At 40.6% G+C, this 17,655-nt stretch overlaps 1 protein-coding gene and 1 long non-coding RNA gene across 2 annotated transcripts in view; one reads left to right on the top strand and one right to left on the bottom strand.

Moving 5' to 3' along the window:
• LOC129011423 (protein POLR1D) overlaps positions 1 to 2,756 on the top strand; it is a 44,896-nt gene extending 42,140 nt beyond the window's left edge. The window contains exon 3 of the mRNA XM_054446348.2: positions 1,032 to 2,756. Within this exon, the coding sequence (XP_054302323.1) occupies positions 1,032 to 1,299 (268 nt within the window). The 3' untranslated portion in view covers positions 1,300 to 2,756. The remainder of the gene's footprint in view (positions 1 to 1,031) is intronic.
• LOC129011424 (uncharacterized) lies at positions 275 to 16,393 on the bottom strand. Its single transcript, XR_008493321.1, has 3 exons — positions 16,302 to 16,393; positions 13,952 to 14,732; positions 275 to 476 (listed from the first exon to the last, which is right to left on the bottom strand). It is a non-coding gene; the product is annotated as an uncharacterized LOC129011424 (long non-coding RNA).
• Between the last annotated feature and the right edge of the window lie 1,262 nt (positions 16,394 to 17,655).

The raw sequence follows: 17,655 nt of genomic DNA on the forward strand, positions 1-17,655 counted from the left end.
TGCCTGACTGCGTATACTTCACCTGTACAGTACTAGTCCACACAATTCCTATGTGGAGTGTTGTTGGCTTGATTTTGAAGTATTGTTTGGGGTTCTCTGTAAATCAAAGTTTTATAGAAAGGTGGCTATTCCACATTCGTTTTTGTTTAATACCAGCCACCCTGAATAACATGATTTTGAGAATCAGCATACTCCTAAAGTAGCCCGTCATATGGCAGACACCTCAAGGCTAAGAGAAATATGAAAGTTCTCATTTGTATAGGGTCATCTTTTTGAAAACGAAAGATTTATTAACACCTGAAAAAGATAATACATAGTATATAAGTAGATCTAAGCACATTAATTAGCAATTTGATTGGTTGCAGCCTCTCCTAGGTAAACTTGAATCATGGAGGTACTGAAATATATCCTGCACAGAAATTCACCAGGGCAGGAGATTGAGTAAAGTGCTCCTCCACAGAGCATAGCCTGGCATCCTGAAATAGAAGTGTAAGAATTTTTTTAAGTAAAAGATTATTGCATATTTATGGATTCTTTACACAATTTTTTTTATTCTATAGTAGATCCTTTAGCTCCTGTATTTAATATACAGCAGAATATACTTTTTAGTTTCCTTGGAAAGGAACAGTTTTCACTGTCTGGTAATAAAACGCGAGATGCAATAAATTTAATCCAAAATAAGTTACAGTCAAATAGGGCACTTACTAGTTCAAAAGAAAACATTAAATGATTCTGTTAGTTCACAATGTGGTCAATACCTGTACATATGAACTTCAGTAGGAAATTTAGTCCCAGGAAGGAAGAAAGGTTTAAAGTGTTCCAGCCAGTCTGTCTCAAGAATTCCAATCATCTTGATTTTTTTTCCCCCGGTACTCAGAGTTTACACTAGGTGGCATGCAAGGAAAGCTAACAAATTCAGAAACTCGATTCTGTGGGAGCAGGATTCTTTGGTACTAATCACGATAGTGGGTCCAGCTTTGGAGTTAACCATTTGATTTGTGATGGTTTTTCTTTTCTCCTCCCCACCCCAGGATGAAGTGTCCTCTTGCTAGCACCAATAAAAGATTTCTAATTAACACAATTAAAAACACATTGCCCTCTCATAAAGAGCAAGACCATGAACAAAAAGAGGGCGATAAGGAACCAGCGAAGAGCCAGGCCCAAAAAGAAGAAAACCCGAAGAAACACAGAAGCCATCCTTACAAGCACAGCTTCCGCGCTCGAGGTTCCGCCAGTTACTCCCCGCCACGAAAGCGGAGCAGCCAGGACAAGTACGAAAAGCGGTCCAACCGGCGGTGAGGATGGAACCAGGGCCAGCCAGCCCTGCGGGCCTCCGTGCTCCTTCGGGGTGCGGTGTGCGGAGAAGGCATGAGCTGGCAGGGCAAACACCTGAGAGTGACTTTGACAGTAGGTCCTTTGTTGTTTTTAAAGAGGCTGCTGGCCACGGGCAAAAAATGACCTAGCAACTCTTGAGGAAACAAGTACAAAGGAGGATGTCTTGGCAAGTTTAAGCTACTTCTGCAGTGTAGTAGACATATGTATTGTTGTTTATCTTGTTTGGAAGTGTGTTTCAAAATAAACATGTCTAGAATTTAAAGTTTTCAGAGATTGTTAAAACTAGTTCCAATTTTTTGGTCATTTCTCAGAAAAATAAAATACTTATAAATCCTATATGTTACTTTTTGGGGGTATCACATTTAAAATTTAGAAATCATCAGTCCAGTGACCATATTTATGAAAAGCTGTAGCCCTCCTAGGGCTGGGAATTTATTGAGAAGCTCTTTGATAGCTCTGCATTTGTTTTCCCTTAGGTGAACAATGTAGGAAATCCTCAAAGTGGCTTTGAATTTAATGCTCCACTTCAGTTACCAGAGGTTAAAAATGGGTTTTGTTGTTTCCTGTGCATTCTCAAACTCATTTATTAGATAGAACAATCTTTCTATATTTAATTTTTTAATATATAGGTATTAAGTGGTGCTTTAAAAAGAACCCTCACAAGTTAAAAATTAACAGTTGTTTCAGTGCTAGATCTTACCAGCTAAAGACTTGTGATACCACTATATAGTACAGTTGTTCCAGAAATCTTCATTTTAAATAGAAGTGTTTACAATGCCTTTTTTCCCCCAGTATTGGTTTTCAATACCTGTTTTCATATACATTTACAAACCTTTCAAACCTGTATTCCTTCTTTATACTCAGGAAAATGTCACCAAGCACCCTCCTCCCCAGTCCACAAAAGGAAGAAGATGAAGATTCTATCTCCCTGTTCCCCCCCGCCCCCCAGTTTTCCAAAGTGTCTGAGCATATGCCTGGCTGTACTCAGATCATCACCATGCCACATCTGCTCCCCACTTCCTGGCAGCCAAGAAAAGCCCTTTCTACATGCTAGAAGGAAATACATCCAAAAAGTTAGCATTGGAGTGTTAGAAACTAGAATAGACCTCTCTGCCATCGAGCTGCTGTGTCACACCCTCAGCCTGCTAGGGAGTGACAAACCCAAATCATTCTTGATCCACCCCTTCTCCCACCCCAGATCCCAGGGACTCATCCTGTGACTTTGTAACCACACTCATTCCTTTCAAACACAGAGGAGGAATTATTGCTTCATCTGACTTTATTCAAATCTAGTTATGTATTAGCCTAAATTATTTGTGCAAAATTTGAAATGTTTTTTATTTAAATATTAGAAATAGCACAAAGTCATGGAGTTTTTAAAAATTGTTATAATTAAGTAAAAATAAAGCTGAATTGTGTCATTTGTGTATGCATTCTGTATTTATTCATTTTTTTTTATTTATTTTGTTTGAGACGGAGTCTCGCTCTTTCCCCCAGGCTGTAGTGTGATGGCACGTATCTCGGCCCACTGCAACCTCCGCCTCCTGGGTTCAAGCGATTCTCCTGCCTCAGCCTCCTGAGTAGCTGGGATTGCAGGTGTGCGCCAACATGTGCAGTTCATTTTTGTATTTTTAGTAGAGAGAGGGTTTCGCCATGTTGCCCAGGCTGGTTTCGAACTCCTGAGCTCCGGTGATCTGCCCGCCTCGGCCTGCCAAAGTGCTGGGATTACAGGCGTGGGCCACTACACCCAGCCTTGCATTCTGTATTTATAACACACTGACAAGTTTATTATCCTTTAAAAGAGAATGACTGAAATGAACACATTTTTGTACTCAAAATTAAGGGAAGCTTTTTAGCCTGACTATACTTACCTTTCTTCTTTAAGTTGTGTTAAAGGACAAGTGGCCTACAAAACCATTTTCCCTTTTAAAAGCACTGTTCTATTTCAGAAAAGTTTATTGGAATCTTTAGGCTTCTATCAAGAGCAGCCATGATTTCCTGTCTAAAAATGTCAAGAGAAAATTATCTATTTTTATTCCCTATGTGTACAGTAGATGTTAGGGGAGGGATTGGTCATGAGATGCATGCACCAGCCACCTCCTGTTCCTGTGGTTAACATACTGGCGCTGCCACGAGCTCCCATCCGCCTGTGTTACTATCTGATCTCCATTGTAACTATATTTAGAGATCACAAAGCCTGGGATAAAGGTTAGAGAAATTGAATCTTAGTCCTGCCTCTGCTTCTGGCTAGCTTCAGGCCTTATCTGGGTCACTTTTCTGGACTGCATTTTTTCATCTGCAAACCAAGATGTTTGGAGTGAGTCTTTAACTTTCAATAGGTAGAGAAAGAGGTGCAAATAGCCTTAAATTTTAGGAACCGCGTTCCATGCTTCCACTAGAAGCCATTAAGACTTAAACACAAATGCAACTTGACATATTTTGTTTTATCTCATATTAGAAAACATAGCCTCTGAGAAATATAAGCAAAAAGCTATGGTTCCCAGCCATATCTGGTCACCTATTGGTGGCTAGTCTTTCTGAATTGCCCATGTATGAAGGGGAGGGACTTACGGTAGGTCCCTCTGAGTTGGCAGCTTATAAATTTTTATTTGGAAACGTGATAAATCTCAGTGGGTTTTACTTTAGGGCTCAGCAGGCTAAGCACTAAAGGACATTTCCTCAGAGCTGATTCTGGAAGATGGCTGTGGAGTTTTGAATTTCCCTGTGGACTTTTTTTTTGCTGGGAGTTTGGCAGGGGGGCGTGGGGCACATTGGCACATCTGCTTCAAAGCATAAACAATAAATGCTTTGGGGTAGCATTTATTCTTTCACTGATTATTCAAGTGACTTAGCATGGCACTTATTTTATGTATTTATTTATTTTTTGAGATTGAGTCTCACTCTGTTGCCCAGGCTGGAGTGCAAAGGCACGATCTCAGCTCACTGCAACCTCTGCCTCCCAGGATCAAGCGACTCTCCTACCTCAGCCTGCTGGGTAGCTGAGATTACAGGCATGTGCCACCTGGCTAATTTTGTATTTTTAGTAGAGACGGGGTTTCACCATGTTGGTCAGGCTGGTCTTGAACTCCTGACCTCAGGTGATCTGCCCACCTCGGCCTCCCAAAGCGCTGGGATTATAGGCGTGAGCCACAACACCCAGCCCATATTTTTACAATTAGTTACATATTCGTCATTCGTAGAGGTCATGCCATCACCTTAGAATCATAAAGAGTATCTGGTGGATAAGCAGTGCCTATTTAATAGACATTATATGAGGTGGGTTCCTGATGAACTGAAGCCTCATCACTTTCCTAAGGAGTGTTCTGTGTCCTGGGATCCAGTATAGAGGACTCCCCTCCCGAGAGGAGCTGAATCTAGGAAACCCATAAATATTCTCCCTATGAGGTGTTTGTAGGCTGTATTGGACCTGTGTGGACAGTAACAGTGATTGTCTATCACCTGTGGCCAAACACTGTTATATCTTTTACCTGTGTCCAGGCAGTTATCCCACAACCCTATGAAGAAGATGGTACTCACCTTCATTTTACAAATAAGGGAAACTGAGGATAGATTAAAAAACTTTGCCCAAAATCACAGAACTAGGAAGTGGCAGAAATGCTAGCTGAAGCCAAGACTGTCTGAATCAAAAACCCGTACTCTTTCCTCTACCCTATGCCAAACTTAATCCAAACTCGGCTCCCTCAAAACACAGGACTGGAGGGTTGTCTGAAGGTATATATGCTCCATGTCTTCCCAATTTAAGAACCTAAAGAACTTTTATAATCACTGCATTTTGCAAACCAAAATCTACTCCCATAGATCGGAACATGGAAGCCCCAGCAAAGAACATTTGTATGGGGAACTGTTTCCCAAGGGCCAGTGTAGACAGCGATCTGAATCCAAGAGAAAAACTCTCACAACTCTTGTGAAATGGTTAAATGGCAGCTAATGGAATATAGCTATGGAAAACCTCAGGTGAAGCCAGTATTTTAGATCTTCCATGTTTGAATTTTTTTTCTCCATCCATAAGAATAGTGAGATTTGGGAGTGAAGAAATCCTTGGGATGGGGCCTCTTTGATACCATAGAAAACATTCTATAATCCAAGGAATTTGAGAAACTATCTCTTGGAAAGCCATGTCAGCAGATCATAAATTGAGCCTCACCCATGGCTCTTCTGAGTCTAGATACTGAGAAGGTTAGTTTGCCAAGTGGAAACTCTTGTTCTCAACATGGAAAAGATGCCCAGGAAGCATGCCCTTTTACGCACAGGAACACATAAAGAGGAAAGTAAATTAATCCCCATTAAACTGGCAAAACAACACTGAAGGCAGAATTCAAAGGCAACTTATAAATAAATTTTTATTTGGTAACCCATGTTATAAATCTCAATGAACATTACCATGAAAAGGCCAATAATAAACATGGATTTTGGAGGGTCATTAATAGTTGGTAAAATGAAAGATGAACTATTTCTCCCATCCATATAGTCCTGTAATATTCACCTTTGGTTTTGATAACTTATAAATACTCCCTATGTGAAACAAATACCAGATACAACACATCGTATGAAACACCTGAGGGAGACATTTCTCCTCCACATAAATGTATAGCCTGCCCTAAGTGGTGGTCCCTTGTCCTTCCTGGATTGTTTTTTCTTATTAATTCCTTAGTGGTAGCTCCCTCAAGTTGAACTAGTATATACTGTCCAATTACAAGCCCCTATCTACTCCAAATTACACTCATCAGTCTGCTAAATACTCCTTTCAAAGCTCAGTACCAATTTACAAAGAAAACCCCACAAGACTTATTTTTAATCCCATATCCTGCATGAAGAACAGACCATTGGTGTACTCATTCATTCTCTCACTCAGTGAACACTTAGAGAATCAGGGGATTATGACAAGCACATGCTGGGCCCAGACCTGGACAGTTTAACCCCGTTCCCAAAATCTAGGCCATGCTTGTGTCTTCCATATTTAAAGCTACAGAGTATCTCTTCAGTACAATACTTGCTTCCTGAAATTTTTTGGCCCTGCCTGCAGTTATTCTGATCTTCCATACTGGTGAAGCAGTTGGTAGTTGTTCATCAGCACAGAAACAGTGCAGATTCCTTCATTTTCATTTTGTTAAAGAGTCCAAATTTTCATTTTGATGAATTCTAAAAACATGCATCTGATGAATCTTAAAAATATGTATGTGAATCTCTAAAGTATTAACAGCAGACACAGCAGGCAATGTATAATATATAACCAGCTCATGTAAAACTACTAGAAATAAACTAAGAGCACAGTAAAAAAAATTGGTAAAGATGAAATGTTCACGGAAGAGAAAATACAACTGTCCAATAAGCATATGAAAAAATGTTCAAATCAGCAGTAAACAAAAAAGAAGATGCAAATTAAAACAATTTTTTTTACCTTTCAATTTAGCAAAGACTTTGAGGTTTTTGTTTTTGTTTTTGCTGTTGTCATTTTAAGTAATTCTTCTGACAAAGGTGTGGTAATGCAGATACTCAAAAAATCTGTAGGAGGGCACAATGGCTCAGTATTTCCAGAAATATTTAAAATATTCTCTTTTGTTGACAAAGTACTTCTAAGAGTTTCACAGTTGGTTTTGTGTTTGGCTTCAGTATTTATCTGTTATGGGTTGAATTGTGTCTTCCTCAAATTTATATGCTGAAGCCCTCACCTCCAGTACCTCAGAATGGGGCTGTATTTGAAGATTGGGACTGTAAAGAAGTAGCTAAGGTAAAAGACTGTTAAGGTGGCCTTGATCCGATCTGACTGGTGTCCTTATATAAAAAAAAAAAAAAAAAAAGAAAGAAAGAAAGCCAGGCGAGGTGGCTCATGCCTGTAATCCCAGCACTTTGGGAGGCCGAGGTCAGGAGTTCAAGACCAGCCTGACCAACCTAGAGAAACCCCGTTTCTACTAAAAATACAAAATTAGCCAGGCGTGGTGGCACATGCCTGTAATCCCAGCTACTCAGGAGGCTGAGGCAGGAGAATTGCTTGAACCCAGGAGGCAGAGGTTGCAGTGAGCTGAGATCGTGCCATTGCACTCCAGCCTGGGCATCAAGAGTGAAACTCCACCTCAAAAAAAAAAAAAAAAGAAAAAGAAAAAGAAAAAGATTTGGATACACAAAGAGACACCAGGGGCTCCGGCATGCAGAGGAAAGGCCATGTGAGGATGTGGGGAGAAGGCTTCCATCTGCAAATCTAGGAGAGAGGCCTCAGGAGAAACCAACCCTGCAGACACCTTGATCTTGGACTTCCAGCCTCCAGAACTGTGAGAAAATAAGTGGCTTCTCTGTTGTTGAAGCCACTCAGGCTGTGATACTTTGCAATGGCAGCCTAAGCAGACAATATAGTATCCTTATCTAGATGTTTGTTTAAACTTTCTTCTGATTTAATCACTGGGCTTTTGTTCTTGTTTTAATTATTCTGCTTTAGAACTATATGAACAAACATAGTAATAATTATATCAATGTAAAAATGAAAATAAATCACAAATGTCTTTTCTTGCATGTTAACTATGTTCATTTCCCCATGTTCCCAATGCATTATGAGATTGGGATGCTCTTTTACAGGATACAGTATGTACTCTGAATTAGTGATCAACAAATTGTTTTTTCTCCCAAAGCCAGAACATGACTAGTCTGGAAACCAAGAGGAGGATGTGGCAAAACTCAAAATTAAAATTAATGATTTACTCTCAAAAGCATGTGCTCAGTCTCCCTAAATCTCTGAGCTCTGCAGGTCTGTTTTAGGATCCAGTGAAGAAAGGGTACTACCAGGGATCATAAAAGCAATGACACTGAATTGGAAGTTAAGACTGCCACATGGCAATCAACCCAAATGCCCATCAATCAACAAGTGGATTAAGAAACTGTGATACACACACACACACATACACACACACACACACATATGATGGCATACTTCTCAGCCATAAAAAGGAATGAATTAATGGCATTTGCAGTGACCTGGATGAGATTGGAGACTATTATTTTAAGTTAAGTAACTCAGGAATGGAAAACCAAACATCGTATGTTCTCACTCATAAGTGGGAGCTAAGTTATGAGGCTGCAAAGGCTTAAGAATGACACAGTAGGAAATCATCATTCTCAGTAAACTATCGCAAGGACAAAAAACCAAACACCGCATATTCTCACTCATAGGTGGGAATTGAACAATGAGAACACATGGTCACAGGAAGGGGAACATCACACTTTGGGGACTGTTTTGGGGTGGGGGTGGGGGGAGGGATAGCATTGGAAAATATACCTAATGCTAGATGACGAGTTGGTGGGTGCAGCGCACCAGCATGGCACATGTATACATATGTAACTTACCTGCACGTTGCGCACATGTACCATAGAGCCTAAAGTATAATAATAATAATAATAATAATAATAATAATAATAATAAAAAGAAAAAAAAATCAAAAAAAAGAAAATAAAAGTAGATTTTTAAAGAAAAAAAAAAAAGAATGACACAGTGGACTTTGGGAACTCAGGAGGAAAGGGTGGGAAAGGGGTAAGGGATAAAAGACTACAAACAGGGTGCAGTGTGTACTGCTCAGGTGATGGATGCACTAAAAACTCACAAATCACTACTACAGAACTTACTCGTGTAACCAAACACCACCTGTTCAACCAGTAACCTGTGGGGGAAAAAAAAGACTGCCACATCTGCCACGTGGCAATTTCCGCCTCCTCTTTAGGATCACACTCTTGAATGGGGAATTTGACCCTGAATATTAAAAGAAAATCGGGTTGGCACTCTATCTTGGAAGCTGGAGAAAGCTTAAGAGAAATCCTGGTACACCTCCATGTGGGTCATGCTCAGGGGTAAAGGTTAGTGGAAGACCAAGCATCAAGTAGCCATGCCATGTAGACCAGGGGCATGCTTTGCCCATATAACACCTTTATGTGAATGGGAGCAAGGTGCCTGCTTTGGGTAGCTAAATTCTGGAGGCTACATGCATTGGCAAGCTGGATTTTGCCTCCATTTGCACTCACATCTGGGCGCCCTTGTGCAGGTTCCATCACTTAGAGTTCCAAGTGGCAGCCCTGACATGGACTTTACGGACTTTACTTCATGAATGAAAGTTTAGGTTACCCCACTAGACAAAGAGTCCCAGCAAGCTAAGGTGCTGGTGGAAGGCAACTGTTTCATGGAAGGGGAGAGGACTCAGAAACACCAGCTACGCTGTTATAACCAGCTAAAGAAACGAAGACTATAACTTTTCATGATTTAAATTATTTTTCTTGATCTTTCTTTCTCCTTTCCCTTACTATTGTATATTCAATGTGTTGCCTGTGTTTTGGTTTATACTTGAGTCCACAGAAGTGAGTGGAGACTTGAGACAGAACTAAAAGTAAAGTAAATCAGCTGAGGTGCTGGAGCTCAGTCGTCCCATGACATCACTTCTAGAAGCAGTAGTTGGGTGTGATGCTGGCTCTGCCAATGATGAAGTGAGTTTGTATGTAGGACAGTTACTTGGATTAAACTGGGATATTTTTGGAACTCTGTGTGTCTCTCTGTTTATGTACAGTGTAGGGGTGGACTGAAATGACCTTATCTGCCCAGTACCTCTTCCTAGCCTTCATTTTGTAATGGAGTCTGCCCCAGCCATAGAGGTGGGTATGTGAACCAGGCTGGGCCAATCAGACAGACTACTTCACACCTGAAGCCAAAAAGGGTTTATCCAAGGATGGGGATATGACCAAAGGAAGCTCACATTAAGCCTATAGATTCTCTCAGGAGTTTGGAACCTGAACAGAAACATACAGAGAGAGAAGGCAGTTGGAGCTGAAGTCATTGGATGTGAGTGTCTAAAAGAGATGGTCCTTGTGTTCCTGCTGCTAAGCTCCCCAGAGAATCCTGTTCTTGTCCTTTCCAAAGCTTGGTTGGGAAGCTGTTCACCAGTATCCTTCCAATAACTTCCCTTTGTGCTTAAATTTATTATATAGATTTATATTGCTTGTAGCCAAAGGACCTTCGCTACTATAATCGCTATGCAAGGATTAAAAAAAAAAAGCTCCTAGATATTTTAAGAAAAATAGCAAGATACAGAATGGTATGTATAACATTATCATTTGTATAAGAAAATAAAATGGAACGTCTTTGTATAGATATGGTAATATATCTGTATACAGACATACACATACCATTCTTTGCATAGAATACCTCTGGACCAATACTTAAGAGACAGTATACAGAGTGGGAAATGGAGAGTGGAAGGCAGACCTCCATTTTTGCTGTTTCCATTAGATCCATATAGTTTTGAACCATGGGCATTATTTTGAAAAGTTATTTTGTTTTAAATAGATGAATTAAGTATATTATGCTGCTATCATTTGGATATTTGACCCTCCAAACCTCATGCTGAAGTTTGATCCCTAATGTTGGATGTGGGGCTACTGGTTGGGTGTTTGGGTCATGGGGGCGGATTCTTCATGAATAGATTTATGCCATCCCTAGGAGGTGGGGGTGGTGAGTGAGTTCTCATTCTGTTAGTTCCCATGAGAGCTGGTTGTTACAAAGAGCCTGGCACCTCGCACTCCTTGCTGCCTCTCCTACCATGTGATCTCTGCACATGTGGCTCCTCTTCACCTTCTGCCATGAGTGGAAGCAGCTTGAAGCCTTCACCAGAAACAAATGCCGGCACCATGCTTCTTGTACAGCCTGCAGAACTGTGAGCCAAATAAACCTCTTTTTTAAATAAATTACTCAGGCATTCCTTTATAGCAACACACAATGGACTAAGATATATGCATTTTGATGGAAATGATGTATTGTTATGTGAAAAAAGCAAGCTGCAGAACTTTAAGCAAAATATGACCCCATTTGTGTGTGATTTCTTAAGTGTTTGTGTGTGCACTCACATGTGTGGGAGGGCATGGCCTAGTTGTATGTACATGGAATACCTCCTACTAGGCCCCACCTCCAACGCTGGGGATCACATTTCAACATGAGGTTTGGAAGGTCAAATATCCAAATGATAGCAGCATATACATCTACTTAATTCATTTATTTAAAATAAAATTATTTTTAAAATAATGTGCCCATGGTTCAAAACTATATGGATCAAACTGATGTCTTATGTACATACAACTATGTACATATAATACATAGAACTATATGTATCAAACTAATAGCAGTGGCTGGCTCTGGAGTGAGAGGGGATAGTATTATTATTATCATTATTATTATTATTATTATTTTGAGATAGAGTCTTGCTCTGTTGCCCAGGCTGGAGTGTAATGGTGTGATCTCAGCTCACTGCAACCTCTGCCTTCTGGGTTCAAGCGATTCTCCTCCTGCCTCAGCCTCTCAAGTAGCTGGGATTATAGGCACGTGCCACCACACTTAGCTAACTTTTTTATTTTAGTAGATACGGGGTTTCACCATGTTGGCCAGGCTGGTCTCGAACTCCTGACCTCAAATGATCCACCCGCCTTGGCCTCCCAAAGTGCTGGAATTACAGGCATAAAACACCGTGCCCAGCTGAGAGTATTATTAATACATCTTTTCTTTTTATGCATACTCTTAAAATATAGATGTATATAAATTTGTAGCAAAAAAAATCTGTAAAGAAAAAAAGAAAGAAAAATAAATGTGTAGGGAGCAAACCCAGTGACTTATCCCCACCCTGTTCAGTTCTTTTCCCTCACACATGTTCACAAGGGCTCAAAGTGGTGACATCACTCACATGTTTGTCGTGGTGCTGGGGCTAACAAACCTATTGCACTGCCGGTCATATCAGAGTACAGCACATGCAATTATGTACAATGAATAATACTCAATAATGATAATTAATAACTATGTTAGTGGTGCATGTATTTACTATATTTTTATCGTTATTTTAGAGTGTACTCTCTACTTATTAAAAAAAAAAAAAAGTTAATTGTGGAACAGCCAAGCAGGTCCCTGAAGGGAGTACCCCAGAACAAGGTGTTGGTATCATAGGAGATGACAGCTCGGTGAGTGTTATTACCCTTGCAGACTTTTTAGTAGGACAAGATGTGGAGGTGAAAGACAGTGATGTGGATGATCCTGCTCCCATATAGGCCTAGGCTTATGTGTTGTGCTTGTGTCTTAGTTTTTAACAAAAATGTTTAAAATGTAAAAAAAAAAATATATATATATATATATAGTTAAAAGCTTATAGAATATAGAGTAAGGATATAAAGAAAATATTTTTGTACAACTGTACAATGTGTTCATGTTTTAAGCTGTGTTATTACAAAGCCAAAAAGTTTTTAAAAATTAAAAGTTTATAACACAAAAAAGTTACAGTAAGCTAAGGTTATTATTGAAGAAAAAAAATCTTATTTAATAAATTTACTGTGGCCTAAGTACAAAGTGTTTCTAAAGTCTACAGTAGCGTACAGTCATGTGCTAAGCCCTCACATTCACTCACCACTCACTCACTGACTCACCCAGAGGAACTTCCAGTCCTACAAGCTCCATTCATGGTAAGTGTCCTATACAGGTATACAGTTTTTTATCTTTTATGTTGTACTTTTCCCGTTTTTTCCTATATTTAGATACACAAATGCTTTCCATTGTATTACAATTGCCTACAGTATTCAGTACAGTAACGTGCTGTACAAGTTTGTAGCCTAGGAAAAATAGGCTACACCATATAGCCTAGGTGTGTAGTAAGCTACACCATCTAGCTGTATGTAAGTGTACACTCTATGATGTACACACAGTGGTGAAATCATCTGGGCCGGGCGCAGTGGCTCACGCCTGTAATCCCAACACTTTGGAAGGCCGAGGTGGGTGGATCACCTGAAGTCAGGAGTTCAAGACCAGCCTGACCAACATGGTGAAACTCCATCTCTACTAAAAATACAAAATTAGCCGGGTGTGGTGGTGCATGCCTGTAATCTCAGCTACTTGGGAGGCTGAGGCAGGAGAATTGCTTGAACCCTGGAGCTGGATGGCACCATTGCACTCCAGCCTGGGCAACAAGAGCGAAACTCCATCTCAAAAAAAAAAAAAAAAAATCATCCAACAATGCAGTTCTCAGGATATATCCACATCGTTAAGTGACACATGACTGTATTTGATAAAGTGCTCAACATCGTCAGTAATCAAGAAATTGCAAATTAAAACCAAAATGGGATAGTACACACCCAACAGAAGAGCTAAAATTAAAGAGACTGACAACTCCAAATCTCGGTGAGGAGCTAGGGCAACCAGAATTAACATATATTGCTGGTGGGAGCGTAAAATGGCATAATCATTTTAGTAGTTTTTTTGTTTGTCTGTTTGTTTGTTTTTTGAGACAGAATCTCACTCTATCACCTAGGCTGGAGTTCAATGGTGTGATCTCGGCTCACTGCAACCTCCACCTCCTGGGTTCAAGCAATTCTCCTGCCTCAGCCTCCCAAGTAGCTGGGATTACAGGCATGTGCCACCACACCCAGCTAATTTTTGTATTTTTAGTACAAACAGGATTTCACAATGTTGGCCAGACTGGTCTTGAACTCCTGACCTCAAGTGATCCGCCCACCTCAGCCTCCCAAAGTGCTGGGATTATAGTCGTGAGCCATCTGGCCCAGCCTTAGTAGTTTCTTATAAAACTAAACATATACCTACCTCATGACCCAGCAATTCCATTCCTAGATATTTACCTAAGAGAAATGAAAGCATTTGGTCACAGTAAAACTTGTACAAAAGTGTTCCTAACATTTATAACTGATAATTGCTTCAAAGTAGGAAAGCCCAGGAGTCCATCAATAGGAGAATGTGGCATGTACATAAAATTGTAGACCTGATGAAGATGCCATTGAGATGCCCCTCGAGAAGGATGGGCTGACCAGCTGCAGGGAGTGCAGTCAGCAGGTGGCTTCCAGCTCCCAGCTCCTCAACATCAGAGTCTGAGCTGCAGAGAAAAACATGCCCTTCTGGGCGTGGCCTGCATCTGGTGACTGAGCAAGGTGGAGAGATAAAAGCACGACTGTTTAGGCTCCACGTGGGAAACTGGCAGGCAGGACTTCCTGGGAGTTCCTCACTGGTTTGGCAAGGCTCTGTCTGGCCTGCAGGGCAGTTCAACTTCTTCATCTTTCTCAACTTCAATCGTGCTTCCACCTGCTTCCTTACACAGGTGTTGATCCCTAGTTAGCTTCTTGCACCCTAAACTCTGTCTCATCATCTGTGTCTAGACAATCCAGTTTGCTGCAGTTGTGTCTGGAAAGAGCAAGCAATCAAATGGGATTTTGGAGCTGAATCATTCACCGCCCAGCTAGCAATGTGGACACCTTGCACAGTCTCCACAATGGTGTTTCCATTGTTAAAACTTCCACTTGTGGTGAATCAGGAGAGTGGACTTCTGGAAAGGGATGCACTGCAGAGGTGATGGGTCAGGTGCTTGAGAATTCTGGAAGAAGTTGTAGATACAAGGATAAGGGGATTCTATGGCTATTGCCTGGTGCTAAAATAACTTGGGAAGCATGGAAAAAGCAATGGCCCCTGCTGAGTGAAACTGAAATGTCATTATCAAATAGCTAGTCTTTCATGAACTTTTACCTCTAGTCATAGCTGTATTAGGAAAGAACTCAAGTTCCAGGTATCGGGGGGTAGAGCCCCTCTCTGCCCATGAAGTGTAGCGATAACCCTATTTCTACTCGTTAGTTGGGAGCAATCACCTCAGCAAACACAGCACCTCCACTTTATGCCAGTTGATTCACTAGCATCAAAAGCCACAATGGCCGTGTGGTTGTCTCACTGGACCCATTGTTGAGTCCCCGCTAGAAGCCTGCCTTCTTTGTCAGGCCTCTAAAGAAGCAGGACCTACAACTCAGAATAGGAAGCAACATTTTACAAGTGAGTCCTTATGTGTCATAGTGGTAGGTACCACTCCTACTTTCACCCCTTGATTCTTGGACCCATTTTTTCTGCTTATGCACCATAAGAAGAGAAACTGCACCATATATTGGCTATTGTATAGAACAAAACCCTAACTTCACTAGTAAATCTCCGAGCTGATATTATGAATGAGTCATCAAAAGACCATTCTACCATTCTATAGGATGAGTGACTTCTAGCTGATGGTGTTTATTGTAAGGATCGTGAATCCTTTGAGCATATTGAGTCACCTTTTTACTGTAAAATAAATTTCTGCCAGATACAACATTGTAAGGAATAACATGATGGTGAATAAGACACACAAAATATCCATGGATGGAGATGCTAGATGCATGGTGGACAGGAAAGGCAAATCTATATTCAGAATGTCTACTTCAATGAGGATAAATTACTGCCCTCTCCATGCTGTAAGGAGTCGAGTGCAATCAATCAATCAGCCACTAGGAGATTGGCTTGTCCCTTCAGGGCATGGTGCTCAATGGGGGTTAGCAGGTTGGATACTCTGCAGTGGTAGTGGTAGTCAGATCAGCACAGTGGCAATATCCATGGCTGCCTAATCTCCAGCCCTGCCACCATGACCACATTGTACACAAACTCCTCAGATGTAGTTCACTGAGATCTACACAGTGAGTCATATTGTCCATTTGGTTAGTGAGATCCTCTTCTACCATGGGCTCCCTCTGGCAAACATTCATGTAAGATATCAATTTATCTCATGCTGTGCATTCTAAGAGGTTTGGCCATATATCTCTTGCACAAACTTCCTTGTCTCTAATTCTCTGATCTTGTTTCTACCATGTCTCTGACCATCTGGCCAAATCATTGTCCACTGACTATGAATCAGTATAGATATGCACCTCTGACTTCTTCTTCCGTTTAAGTTAGATAACCAGTGTCCTGCTAGATGTTCTACCCACTGGGAAGATTCCTTTCCCCAGTGTCCTTCAGGGCCACCCATGAGTGGGGCTGTAATGCTATAGCCATCCCTATAACCAGCAGAAGAAAGTTGTCAATGAGACCAGAGGGATGAAGGAGAAGAGCAGGACATCGGGAAGTCTGAGCCACTTCTTCTGAATCCTACCTGTCAGGTGGTGCCTGATCTTCAGGATCCTGCCTTCAGGACCTGCTTGTGCCTGATCTCATATGAACACTTTGTTTGAAGGTAAAGTGCTGCTTCATATGCCCAAATGTATGATGTTTGGATGACATCATAATGGGCAGTTCATAATGAGCAGTTTGAGTCATATGGTCAGTTAATGTCCTATAATCAAGTGTTTAGTCCCCACTCAGACCCAGTAGACATCTAGGAACTGTTTCTCAAGAGGAGATTAGCTATTTGCTCAGGAGAGTATAGCTTCTTTCAAACACTGTAACTGGAACTACAATTCTCCCATGAGTTTGCCCAGGGCTCAATAGAGTATCTTCTACTTCAGACATATTGAGTATCACTGGATTTGCTAGATCATAAAGCCTGAGGATGATAGTCACATTGTGCATGACCCAGCTAGGAAGCATTCTCTTGCTCTTGATGCCACTCAGACCTGCTAGCTTTACATATTTCTTGGTAAATGGATAGAGAATCACACTCAAATATGGCAGAGTAGGGCACTATGGAATTTGTTGTCCCAGTCCAAGCATGTTAAAACAAAAGAATTACTTAAAACATGTCAAGACAACAGGCATAAACTTGAACTGTTCCAGGCAAATAAGTCACTCTAGACATATATTGCCTCCAAGACTCAAAGAAGCCCAGCAAGGATTTTGATTTTCTTTTAGTGGAAGAGGATGCAAACTGTTTTGTTACCCAGTCAATGAGCTATGTTCAGGTTTTAATTATAGTCTTTCTATTCTCTCTGTGCTTCAAGGGTTTTTCCTGCAGGGAAACAAATGCAGTCTCAGTGTGAGAAGGGTAAAGGGATTACCCATTGGCATCTATGACTGAGTAAAGACTACCTTGAAGTCTTGAAAAACTACATGAAGATACAGGGAAAATAACCTCAGGACTACTTGTATGAGCTGGAAAACCAGTCAGCTAATATAAACTGTATGACACCTAAGTCCTTCTCTTGCCTACAATTTAAGTTTGTTGTTGCTTTAAGTCTTGCTTTCCTTCTATTCACCTTGTCCACCTCCCAGAGGTTTCTCTTAGACTGAGGATGAACAACTACAGCCCTTGGAAAGGTATAATTACAGATAATGAATATACACATATAATGAATGGATTTATATATCTATAGAGAGAGGAGAATGATGAGGGAAAACAACTTTTATGGCAGATATCTGAAAACTCTAAAAGAATATTGTCATTACCTTTCTTTGCAAGTATAAATTTTTTCTGGTTTACTACCACTCCATCTGTTTTCAAAAATATACACCTGAATCACTTTTCAAATTTATACTATATGTTTATTTATATATTAGCTAGTTTATATGTA

This window comes from Pongo pygmaeus, chromosome 14 (genome assembly GCF_028885625.2).
Source record: "Pongo pygmaeus isolate AG05252 chromosome 14, NHGRI_mPonPyg2-v2.0_pri, whole genome shotgun sequence".
NCBI classification, from domain to species: Eukaryota; Metazoa; Chordata; class Mammalia; order Primates; family Hominidae; genus Pongo; species Pongo pygmaeus.